We start from the raw sequence: 12,168 nt of genomic DNA on the forward strand, positions 1-12,168 counted from the left end.
GCCATGCAGGAACGAAATTACCAAGCTTTGAAGTAGCACGGTAACGTTAGCAAGTGACTGCTATACTGACGGCTTCCGGTGAGTGTAGTAAGCGCTGAAACGCTCTAGCTTTTCAGTTTGCGTTTAATCAGCTGTATTTTGATGTTTGTTGAAAATATAATTTAAATAAAATATATTGACATTAGAGTAACAACACTTTATAGCTCGGTAGAATCACTATTTCCTCGTCGAATTCGCATTTAACAGTTTTTGCATTATAACCTTGGCTTCCCTGCTTTAGACTTATCAACCAACAAGTAAATATGGCAATGCTATATCGTGGTCTTCACATACCTTCCCCAATTCAGGTAAGGAGTCTAAATTATTAAAGGCAGACTATCTTCCTGGCAGACAGTTGTAACTCAAATTAAAGCTATCAGTCAGAACTGGTTGTTAGAACAAGACATTTTGTAGGATCATCCGACTGTGTGTTCCTCCATAGTTAGAATAACACTCACTTACATTGTTTTTTCTTATTCTCTTCACGCCTTGCATATTTGATTATGTGTCTGTGCATTCTTGCAGGCTTTAACAGAAACTACGCCACTGCCTTGGTTAATTTCATTCCGAAGCAAGTTCACCAAAGCACGGATCCCACAAGAGGTAGGGTGCTGCAGACTTTCATCAAGGGCAGGCCCATACAATCTAAATGCAATGAATACCTCAACTCAAAGCAAAAGTTTCTTACCAATGTCCTTAACCCTAATTGCTCCAGTGTCATCGTCAATGGCTGATCCCTGGCCATTATCCCACTCTCCGAGGGTGTTTCAGGGGGAGTGATATGCATGTCCATTTCACACCACACACTTTATACTAAGTTTACACACTTGTACATGTGTGGAACAGGACAAATATAAGCACTAGAGGTCGACCGATTAATCGGAATGGCTGATTAATTAGGGACGATTTCAAGTTTTTATAACAAATCGGTAATCAGCATTTATGGACACCGATTATGGCCGATTACATTGCACTCCACGAGGAGATTGCATTGCAGGCTGGACTACCTGTTACGCGAGTGCAGCAAGGAGCCAAGGTAAGTTGCTAGCTAGCATTAAACTTATCTTATAAAAAACAATCAATCTTAACATAATCACTAGTTAACTACACATGGTTGATGATATTACTAGTTTATCTAGCTTGTCCTGCGTTGCATATAATCGATGCGGTGCCTGTTAATTTATCGTATCACAGCCTACTTCACCAGACGGGTTATGATTTAACAAGTGCATTCGCGAAAAAAAGCACTGTCGTTGCACCAACCATAAAGATCATTATCGATGCCTTTCTTAATGAATTCAATACACAGGTATATATTTTTAAACCTGCATATTTAGTTCATATTGCCTGCTAACATTAATTTATTTTAACTAGGGAAATTGTGTCACTTCTCTTGTGTTCTGTGCAAGCAGAGTCAGGGTATATGCAGCAGTTTGGGCTGCCTGGCTCATTGCGAACTGTGTGAAAACCATTTCTTCCTAACAAAGAACGTAATTAATTTGCCAGAATTGTACATAATTATGACGTAACATTGAAGGTTGTGCAATATTTAGACTTAGGGATGCCACCCATTAGATAAAATACGGAACGGTTCCGTATTTCACTGAAAGAATAAACGTTTTGTTTTCGGAGTTATAGTTTCCGGATTTGACCATATTAATGACCTAAGGCTCGTATTTCTGTGTTATTGTATTATAATTAAGTCTATGATTTGATATTTGATAGAGCAGTCTGATTGAGCAGCAGCAGCAGGCTCATAAGCATTCATTCAAACAGCACTTTCCTGCATTTGCCAGCAGCTCTTCGTTGTTCTTCAAGCATTGTGCTGTTTATGACTTCAAGCCTATCAACTCCCGATTTTAGGCTGGCAAAACTATAGTGCCTATAAGAACATCCAATAGTCAAAGGTATATGAAATACAAATGGTATAGAGAGAAATAGTCCTATAATGCCTATAATAACTACAACGTAAACCTTCTTACCTGGGAATATTGAAGACTCATGTTAAAAGGAACCACCAGCTTTCATATGTTCTCATGTTCTGAGCAAGGAACTTAAACGTTAGCTTTTTAACATGGCAAATATTTAACTTTTACTTTCTTCTCCAACACTTTGTTTTTGCATTATTTAAACCAAATTGAACATGTTTCATTATTTATTTGAGACTAAATTGATTTCATTGATGTAATATATTAAGTTAAAATAAGTGTTCATTCAGTATTGTTGTAATTGTCATTATTACACACACATATATATATATATATATTTAATCGGTATTGTTTTTTTTTTGGGGTCCTCAAATAATTGGTATCGGCGTTGAAAAATCATAATCGGTCGACCTCTAATAAGCACCCTCTATTTATTATATAACACTTTGGTCATATCCTAATGGCAATGATCATGGAAATTACATTTTTAAACAAACCTTTGCGACTCCTTTGAATCCGTAATAAATCTGTCTTTCTGTGTCTACAGATTCTGGACGAGCGGTCTCAAGAGCATGAGAAGTATGGTGGAAACCAGGAGCAGCCCCATAAGCTGCACGTGGTGACGCGGGTCAAGAGCACTATGCGCCGGCCCTACTGGGAGAAGAAGCTAGTGGAGGGACTCTGCTTGCAGAAGGTGGGGCTCCTATCAGCTTGGATTAATAACCTCACATCTGAGGGGATAGCCTAGTGTGTGGCAATCTTACCCTGTGTGAGCGCAGGATTTTGCTCCAGCCAAACTGTAACACACCTGATTTGACTAATTGAAAGTTGCCCACCCCTAGGCTTTCCTCTAGCAGAGCCGATAGGACTTGTATTGAGTTCAGTTGTGTGCTGTGCTTGCTCTTGCTGTAATATCAAGTTATAATAATGATTCTGATTGCTAACTTGGTTGCACTGTAATTGTTCTTTGCTCCTTCTCTCCTCAGGCATATGTACCTGTAATTCACAAGAACATCCCTTCAGTCAACAACCAGCTGAAATTCATCAAGCATCTTGTGAGGTAAGGCTGCTCGGGTTTGCAAGACCTGTTATTACTTTGTTAGCGCAGGGCTATTATTAAATACATCTGTTCATTCCTGTCAAGTGTATGCTACTGTTTTCCAATTGAGTGCGTGGTTGGTTGATCCTGACAACTGAAATCCGCTGTAATTCAATAGATTAACTTTGACCACTCTTCCATCTCATCTCTCCTCCGTCATTCTCTCTGTTCAGGATCCAGCCACTGAAGCTTCCCCATGGTCTCCCTGCTGAGGAAGACATGGCCAACACCTACCTGAACAGCAAAGGAGAGCTGATCGTGCGACGCCTCCTCAAACCTGTAGAGTCCAAAGCCATCGAGTCATAGCCAGCACTACTCTATACCCAAGCCATTTTGTCAGTGATCCTGTTTGAATACTGAAAATGCATCCTCCCTTCCTCAAATTAATCACTGACATGACTGGATTGGCTGTGTAGTGGATCCCGTGCTTTCACCTATCCAATCTGTATAGAACACAAATGAATGGTTTTAGTCTAGCCTACCAGAAATCAGCTGATTCAAATTACTGTATTAGGGAAATCCCTGTACCTGTGTTCATTCTAAACCTGGACTGAGAAACACTTCTATAGCTCACCCCTTTGTATTATATTTCAAATAAAAACATAACATTAACATGTATAGAATAATACATCCATGCAATCGAGGAAGTCAGAGGAAAATACAAAGTGCCAGTGATGATCAGCTTATTTTTATAGAAAACCTCAAACCTGTGCTACCAATCATACTGACGACACAAAGGAGGCAGCTGTGGAATGCAGCTGACCTTGGCACTTGGTTGTAGCTCATGAAAAGCTAGATTGAAGTTTTCCCCCACAAATCGGGTTGACAAATAACATGGATCGATGTTAATTTAGCTAGCTATAGTGTTAGCGAGGATGATTCTTTATAATGTTAAATGGTAACAGCATCAGGTCTGAGGGTTTCCAGTTCTAGACTTCAATTGGAATCAAGAGGAGTCAGTCAGGGCAGAAAGTTCATTGGTTCAGATAAGTATCCTTTTATTTGCAGGTTGGAAATAAACAACCAAAAATCACTTGAATGTAATTAAATATGAACTCATGATTAAGTCCACACACACAACAAAAAACAAAGCATGGAAGACTGGGATAAATAGGAAAATTATAGAAACATGGGAAAGGAACAAAACAGGAAGAGATGGTTCTGCCGGTTAGTAGCCCAGCGAGAGAGACGGAAGTTGAAGGCTGACAGGGTCTTCTAGTCGTCTTCAGAGTCTGAGTCGTGTCCTCTCCCCCTGATGGTCTTCTTCTCCACTTTGGTGAACTTTGAACCAGATTTCTGTGTCAGGGTGGGGGGCTCCATGAGGTTACCACTGGGAGAGAAGACAAAGTGTAGGGAGGGGTGTTACGAGACTTGATCTGAACTAAGTAGAACTGTTAATGTCTAATCAGCCTGTGTTTGTGCATGAGCTGGTAAGGCTTTTTATTCCTTTTGCAAATGAACCAATGGCCTCAAATGCCTAACAGGAAATACCTAGACAGATCATCTTTCTATCTAGAGGTGTGATTATCTTTAGGAAATCAGTCCTGTCTGTGTACCTGTAGTTGATGATGTCGGAGCAGCCCAGTCTCCACTCCAGCACCTCTGTGGGGAACTCATCTGTGTTTCCTAGGTCTGTGAAACCCACTATGTAGTCCTTGGTCTTCCCGTCCTTTACCAGTGCCAGCGTGGGAATCACCTTGATCCGCAGCCTATCTGTCAGGAATGGAGCCTTGTCCACATTCAGCTTGATGAACTTGGTCTCCAGGTGCTTCTTGGCCAGGACGCTAAGGTGCTTGTCCAGGATCTTGCATCTTTAGAATGCAGGGGAGAGGAGACAGCAGGGTTAGCTCCTGGTAGAAGCTGCAATAAAGATTTCCTGGGCAATAAACCCCTTTCTAATCCTTTTCTTAGGATTTAGGAGGATAAGCTCACCCCGGATCTCAATTAATTTGCAGCAATAAAACAGCAGTAGGTTTTTTGGCCTGTAATGGCAGGAGAAAAAAAAACAGGTAGAGAAGAAAACATTGCTGTGTTGCAAACCTGAAGGTGGAGTCTCTGTAGAAATGGCAGACCACTCGATTGCTCTCCTTCACCTCAGGGAAAAAGTCTTTCTCACTGGGAATCTCCTTGTACTCCCCATGCCCTTTACCCAGCCACTCCTGAGGGGACAGAGCACAAACATGCCATGATGAGTGTTACTGGTATGAAAGAACTGGATGGACTAAATAAAATGCTTGTTTGGCATCCACCATATGGCTCAGCCAATGTGACCACTGTCTTTTCCTCCTACCTGCTTTTGTTTCTGGGATTTCTTGAGGGCCTCCATCCTCCTCTCCTTCAGCTTTTCCATCTCATCGTCATCCATGCGCTCCAGCTTCCCCAGCTCTGCATCCAGCTGCTCCTCCACCATCCTGGCTGACTGCAGCACCTGCTGCTCCAGCGCCTTGGCCATGATCTCCATCGACTGACTCGCCATGATGAAGAGCCTAATGAAACTTCTGACACTCACTCTATATTCCTGAAGGAAGGGAGAATGGTGATGGGGAAGAGTAGAATAGAATGAGAATGATTGCATTTCAGAGATTTAATTTATATGGTTGGCCCAACGATTAAGGCAAACGAATACCACAGATATAACAATGAGACAGATATTTCACCTGATGTATAAATGTGCAGCATCCACTTGACGTTTCCAAACACTACCAAATATGGTAGAGAGGAAGCCCAATGCCCCGGGTGGTCGGAGGAGATGGATTTTCTCATCATTAAACGTTTGATCTCAATACAGTTTTCTGTTTCCAAAACAAGAATCTGTTATGAACAGATTATGCTAAGTTGTGTACACTGTTTTGCCAAAATCGCGTTATTTACAAGGAGTGCAAAGACGAAATGAGTTAATGCACACGCGCTCTTCACAGAGTAGGCTAAGTGAAATTTGAAGACGTATGCTTGAACAGGCCAATAGGAATTCCATAGTTCGTGCTTGGCTCTGCCCACTATGACTCATTTGTTCCCATTGGAAACGACATATCTGTCATCATATCTTGGTTTAGTTAAACAAATCTTTGCTAATACTGTAACCTTGGCTGGTGACCATGGTAACGACACACCTTGAGCAAAGATATTTGTGCCTGGATGTTTTCAATAGATGAAAATAGCTAACTAACCAGCTAAAGTTTTCCCATTTAGAAAGTTAGCCAACTAGCTAGTCTTAAAATCATTTAGAAAGTTAGCTAACTAGCTAGTCTTAAAATCATTTAGAAGTTTTGCCATTTGATTAGTGACCCACCACTAACAAATTACCATTGTCTGTTAGCTTTCTCGCTATAGTGGTTAGTTAAGTTAAAGTCCGAGTTCAAGCTAACGTTATGTTTGTTAACTAGCTAAATTACTGTAGCCTACTATTAATCGCGTCATATTTCAGACAAAGTTGAAAAAGAGAAAGTGTTCCACAATGAACAAAGGTGCAATCACTGGAGTCGTTTTAGCCTAGCTTGCGCCATCAAGCCAGACCTGCCGCAGGTAGAGCTGCTAGGCTAACAATAGCTTCGATGCAACCAAGAGAGTTTTTATATTGTGCTGGACTCTTAAAAACTTTCTTGGTTGTATCGAAACTAGACTAACAGCTGCGCGGTCAGAGAACGCTAGCTAGCGAGCTGTCAAAACGACCAAGACTTCGCCCATACACTGAAGCCATACGTCCATGGTAAGATTACAACCTCTTATATTAATATTATTTTAATAGGGCCTACTGAATGTATTATTTGCACATGACTTTATCAATATTATCACACTAACAAACTGGCAAGCCTACTTACCAAAAGCGGTCCGTGCAAAAAGGCAGAATCCACTTTCTGCAGAGATTGCAGCGCGCGCAAAGACTACGCAGTATTACCGAGGCTTTACGTCACAGGTAAATTAATAAAGGCTCGTTGCACTTTAAACACCTTTGATCAGTAGTACCTGAGTTGCATTCCTTATATTGGATTTTATTGTGTAAAGACCAAATCGTTGTGGTTATTATAAGCAAGTGCTAGCTACAAGATGTCCACTATCCTCCCTGGGCCCAAGAAAGGGACAGTCACCGTACGTTTGGACCAGCAGAAGCTTGACAACTCTTCTCTACAGGTTGCCGCTTCGGTGGGCGTGAACCTATTCTAGTAAATAAATACATTTTCAAAATGTTAAAAAACGATGTATTATTAGTTAGCTGGCTAGCTACAGCAGGCCACTGTGTGTAGGCCACGGGGGGAGGCCTATGAGACCGTTTGATCAGGCCCCCGAGCCAATTCATTAATCCATTTTTTTTATACATTAACAAAAAAGCTATAGACGTCATTTTCCCACAAAAATAACATGTTTGGTAGCGCTAGACAGCTCGTCATCATCGAGCACCTGTACGTCAGAAAAATTGCTACAGTAAATAAAATTAAAGTAGATCCGCAGTGACGCGTTTTCCAAGACAATTTTATTTTTGTCGAAGTGTATTCCTAGTTTGTGGGGATGCACTTGCAGTAATGAGAAAGGCACATTTGGAGCTGCATTACAGCTCGAAACATGCTAAACTGAATGAGTTGCAATGACAACTTCGTGTGGATAAAGTAATTGCTCAGCAGCGGGGTTTGGGTGACTAACAAGCCGCCTTTACGAAACTTCGTTTGGATGGAGAAAATGTTATGCAATCAAGTGTTGTGGTGGGCGAGTTTAGCAAAGAAACTAAAGTCTCATTTGGAAGGAGAATTTGTGAAAGAGTTGTTAACACCAGACAAAGTTAAATTGTTCCAAAGTGTTAGTTTGCCTCGAAGAATCGTCACAGAGTGGATAACTGGCATGGCACAAGATATCGAAAAAACATTTTAGGACTCCGCAAGTAATGTCGAGTTTTTCTCTTTTGCATTTGATTAAGCAACTGACAATAAATACGGCCCAATTTGCCATTTTTGTGCGTGGGATTACCGCGGAGTTTGACACAAGGGGGAATTGCTGTCTTTGGAAGTCATGCATGGCACCACCAGAGGTGAGAACTTACATTTACATTACATTTAAGTCATTTAGCAGACGCTCTTATCCAGAGCGACTTACAAAATGGTGCATTCACCTTATGATATCCAGTGGAACAACCACTTTACAATAGTGCATCTAAATCTTTTAAGGGGGGGGTTAGAAGGATTACTTTATCCTATCCTAGGTATTCCTTAAAGAGGTGGGGTTTCAGGTGTCTCCGGAAGGTGGTGATTGACTCCGCTGTCCTGGCGTCGTGAGGGAGCTTGTTAAACCATTGGGGTGCCAGAGAAGCGAACAGTTTTGACTGGGCTGAGCGGGAACTGTGCTTCCTCAGAGGTAGGGGGGCGAGCAGGCCAGTGGTGGATGAACGCAGTGCCCTTGTTTGGGTGTAGGGCCTGATCAGAGCCTGAAGGTATGGAGGTGCCGTTCCCTTCACAGCTCCGTAGGCAATCACCATGGTCTTGTAGCTGATGCGAGCTTCAACTGGAAGCCAGTGGAGAGAGCGGAGGAGCGGGGTGACGTGAGAGAACTTGGGAAGGTTGAACACCAGACGGGCTGCGGCGTTCTGGATGAGTTGTAGGGGTTTAATGGCACAGGCAGGGAGCCCAGCCAACAGCGAGTTGCAGTAATCCAGACGGGAGATGACAAGTGCCTGGATTAGGACCTGCGCCGCTTCCTGTGTGAGGCAGGAAACTTGTTTGAGAGACTTGTCTCGGCAGTGAGCAAATTTGAGCTACGGTTTGAAAAATTAAGTGGCCTTACTACAGATGGAGCGCCAGCCGTGGTTGGCTTGAAAAAGGGCTTAACCGTATTAGTGAAAAAATAAATGAGTTGTCTCAGTCTTGATCCAAGTGATGTAATTGTATGTAACTGCATCATACTTCAAGAAAGTCTGTGTGCACGGTCCCTGAAGCCGAACAACGTAATGGCAACTGTAGTGTCGACCATCAATTTTATCAAAAGCAAAGGGCTGAACAACCGCCAATTTATGGAGCTATTGAGTGAGCTTGAATCGGAGTATGGTGATCTGGTTTACCACTGTGAGGTGCGATGGTTGAGCAGTGACTGAAGGATGAAGTAAAACAATTCATGGAGATGAAGGGGAAACCTGTCGCGGAACTGAGTGATGACAAGTGGATGTGTGATTTGGTCTTCATGGTGGACATACTGTTGGGGCTGCGTCAATTCAATTCTGGTATCAGAACCAAATTTAACACTAGGCTACTGAATATATTTTCAGCTGTTTATTAATAGAATTAGTCAAGCAGAATAAATGGTAAATGCAATCTTCGTATATACGGGTTCACTGTAACACCTCGCAGGGCAAACAGAGAACTGAGTGACACATCCTTTGCTTTTCATTAAATACTCTGACAGAGATAGTTCCCGCTCACTGCTGGCCTGTCAGAGGGAGGATGAGCGTGGTTTAAACTTACTCCAGCCTATCGTTGGCGTGCAGGCTGGTCCCAGCCACTAGACGCATCTTTGTTGCCAAGCATAGTTGTCTTCTAGCTTATCTTCATGTGTGTACCCGAGAGTCAGACACCCAAGGACAGTGCCTGTTTTTATGCTACAGTTAGGACAGTTTCTGCTTTTGTGCTACAGCTATCTTCCATTCTACCAGCCCCTCCCGTACACCTGTCCTTGAGCGGCCCCACAACCAGGCATTGTGTGTGTGTGTGTCACGAGTCTACTCCGCCTACACTCCTACTAGCCAGCAACCCTCCAGTTAGTCATGTCTATTATATGTTGCTCAATCTATGTTAATACAATATAAACCTCTTAGTGCATTACAGTCCGTTCATACTTAGGCCTACATCTACTGTAAATGGTAATGCATCACATCTAATAAGTGAAATAAAACCCAACATAACCAAGTATCTGTCTGACTTGAACGTCAAGCTCTATGTGCCGAACCAGCTTCAAAATTAAAGCTGTGGCAAGTCCAACTAGAAAGGGGTAACACTGTACATTTACCTACTCTGCAAGGACAAGAGCCTGAGATTACGTCGGAATATACCGGTGAGTGGAAAGCTCGCGAAGGCATTTTGTGAACGGTTTAAGGATGTGAAAAGTAAACAACTGGAGTTGAACACATTTGCAGCCCCGTTTAACGTCGAACCAGCGGATGTGCCGGATGGCCTACAACACGAAGTCATTGAGCTGCATAACAATGACGAGCTCGAAGCCAGGTACAACAACCTCCCTCTCATTGAGTTCTACAAAATGTACGTTAGCGCGGAGCATTTTCCTGTTCTGAGAAGCCATGCACTTAAATGTGCATCTGTGTTATGGACGACCTACTGCTGTGAGCAGTTATTTTCCAAACGGACTCTTGCAAAGACTCGATTCCGCTCAAGACTGACTGGAACCTGGGAAAACCAGCTGCGAGTAGAGTCATCTTCACTGACAGCAAATGCCTCGTCAAATATAAGCAGTTTCAGCCATCGCATTAGAGGTGAGTTTGAACAAGTAATCATAATAACAATGACAACATTATTTACAATACTAACATTTATTTAAATAGGACTAGCACTTTTCTAATTACTCAAGGACACAATAAACATCATACAAGTCATATATAAACTATAAAACCAATGTCAGTGATTAAAGTCACATTAAAACATGAATAAAGCAGAAAATAGCACATTTTTAATAATACGGCCCAAATATCCAAATGGCCAATGATGGCAAAAAGGTTTCACACCCCTGGTGTAGGCGAATGAGCTGCTTGTTAGCTAGCTAGCTAGCCAGCCATCTTACATGCAATAGCTAAGTGAAATATCATCAGCTAGATAACTTCATATTGGCATGTTATCTTGATGTAGGCCTATTTATCATTGTGAATTAAAAACTCATGCTCCAAATGGATTTGTAGATAACGGCAATGGAAGGGTTATGGGTTTTCTACTCCAGCTGCCAGAAAAGGGAGTAGGTGTACTATTCTGAACAAAAATATAAACGCAACAGGCAATAATTTCAAAAATTGTACTAAGTTTCAGTTCATATAAGGAAATCAGTTGATTGAAATAAATAAATTAGGCCCTAATCTACTGATTTCACATGCCTGGGCAGGGGTGCAGCCATGGGTGAGCCAGGCCCAGCCACTCAGAATGAGGTTTTCCCCACAAAAGGACTTTATTACAGACAGAAATACTCCTCAGTTTCATCAGCAGTACGGGTGGCTGGACCCAAGATGATCCCGCAGGTGAAGAAGCCGGATGTGGAGGTCCTGGGCTGGCGTGGTTACATGTGGTTGTGAGACCGGTTGGACGTACTGCCACATTTTCTAAAACGATGTTGCAGGTGGCTTATGGTAGAGAATTGAACATTAAATTCTCTGGCAGCATCCCTGGTGGACATTCCCTCAACTTGAGACATCTGTGGCATTGTGTTGTGGCCCTTTATTGTCCCCAGCACAAGGTGCACCTGTGTAATGATCATTATTTTTGATATGCCACAACTGTAAGGTGGATGGATTATCTTGGCAAAGGAGAAATGCTCACTAACAGGGATGTAAACCATTTTGTGTACAGAATTTGAGAGAAAAGTTTTTTGTGCATATGGAACATTTCTGGGATCGTTTATTTCAGCTCATGAAACATGGGACCAACACTACATGTTGAATGTATATTTTTGTTCAGTGTAGTTAGATAGGGCAGGTTCTGGTATGACATTAAATATTCTCCAGTTTTAGTCCCTAGAGAGGAAAACTATGAAGACCGAGAGAGATAGTAGCCAGGGCTGTCTAATTGTAATGAAATTAAGCCTGTTTTGTGATGTCTGTCCTCAGATATGGAGAGCTGCGAAAGTCTGTCTTCAGATGAAGAGGTCCCAGTGAATGTCCCAAGAGACTGCAGGCACATCCTTGTATGCCATGGATTGTATGTGTACTTATGTTAGCAAATGTTGTATACAACAATACAGTTAAGTCATACACAGTGTAGGCTACAAACGCATTACAACTGTAGCAGGTCAGTCCTTCTGGAGGTATGCTGAGTGTGCCGACTTCTGTTCCAGCCCAGCACTAACACACCTGATTCAACTTAGCAAACCCAATGAGTTGATAATGCTGTGTATTATTGCTGGGCTGGAATA

The 12,168-nt window shown here is 42.2% G+C and overlaps 2 protein-coding genes across 3 annotated transcripts; one reads left to right on the forward strand and one right to left on the reverse strand.

Annotated features, from left to right (window-relative positions):
- Window positions 1-32: 32 nt before the first annotated feature.
- On the forward strand, window positions 33-3,678 carry mrpl30 (mitochondrial ribosomal protein L30). The gene is made up of 6 exons (XM_014164693.2): window positions 33-78; window positions 281-347; window positions 565-642; window positions 2,515-2,661; window positions 2,954-3,027; window positions 3,240-3,678. Exons 2-6 carry the CDS (start codon window positions 303-305, stop codon window positions 3,370-3,372), a joined length of 477 nt encoding a protein of 158 aa, XP_014020168.1. The 5' UTR covers window positions 33-78; window positions 281-302; the 3' UTR covers window positions 3,373-3,678.
- Window positions 3,679-4,039: 361 nt separating this feature from the next.
- Window positions 4,040-7,187, reverse strand: txndc9 (thioredoxin domain containing 9). 2 transcript variants are annotated; one of them, XM_014164692.2, is made up of 5 exons: window positions 6,885-7,187; window positions 5,357-5,584; window positions 5,107-5,225; window positions 4,623-4,877; window positions 4,040-4,396 (listed from the first exon to the last, which is right to left on the reverse strand). In XM_014164692.2, exons 2-5 carry the CDS (start codon window positions 5,540-5,542, stop codon window positions 4,282-4,284), a joined length of 675 nt encoding a protein of 224 aa, XP_014020167.1. In that variant the 5' UTR covers window positions 5,543-5,584; window positions 6,885-7,187; the 3' UTR covers window positions 4,040-4,281. The 2 variants fall into 2 exon arrangements, with proteins under 2 accessions (XP_014020167.1, XP_045560540.1); XM_045704584.1 differs by lacking the exon at window positions 6,885-7,187 and adding an exon at window positions 5,724-5,747.
- Between the last annotated feature and the right edge of the window lie 4,981 nt (window positions 7,188-12,168).

Source organism: Salmo salar, chromosome ssa21 (assembly GCF_905237065.1).
Source record: "Salmo salar chromosome ssa21, Ssal_v3.1, whole genome shotgun sequence".
In the NCBI taxonomy this organism is placed as follows: domain Eukaryota; kingdom Metazoa; phylum Chordata; class Actinopteri; order Salmoniformes; family Salmonidae; genus Salmo; species Salmo salar.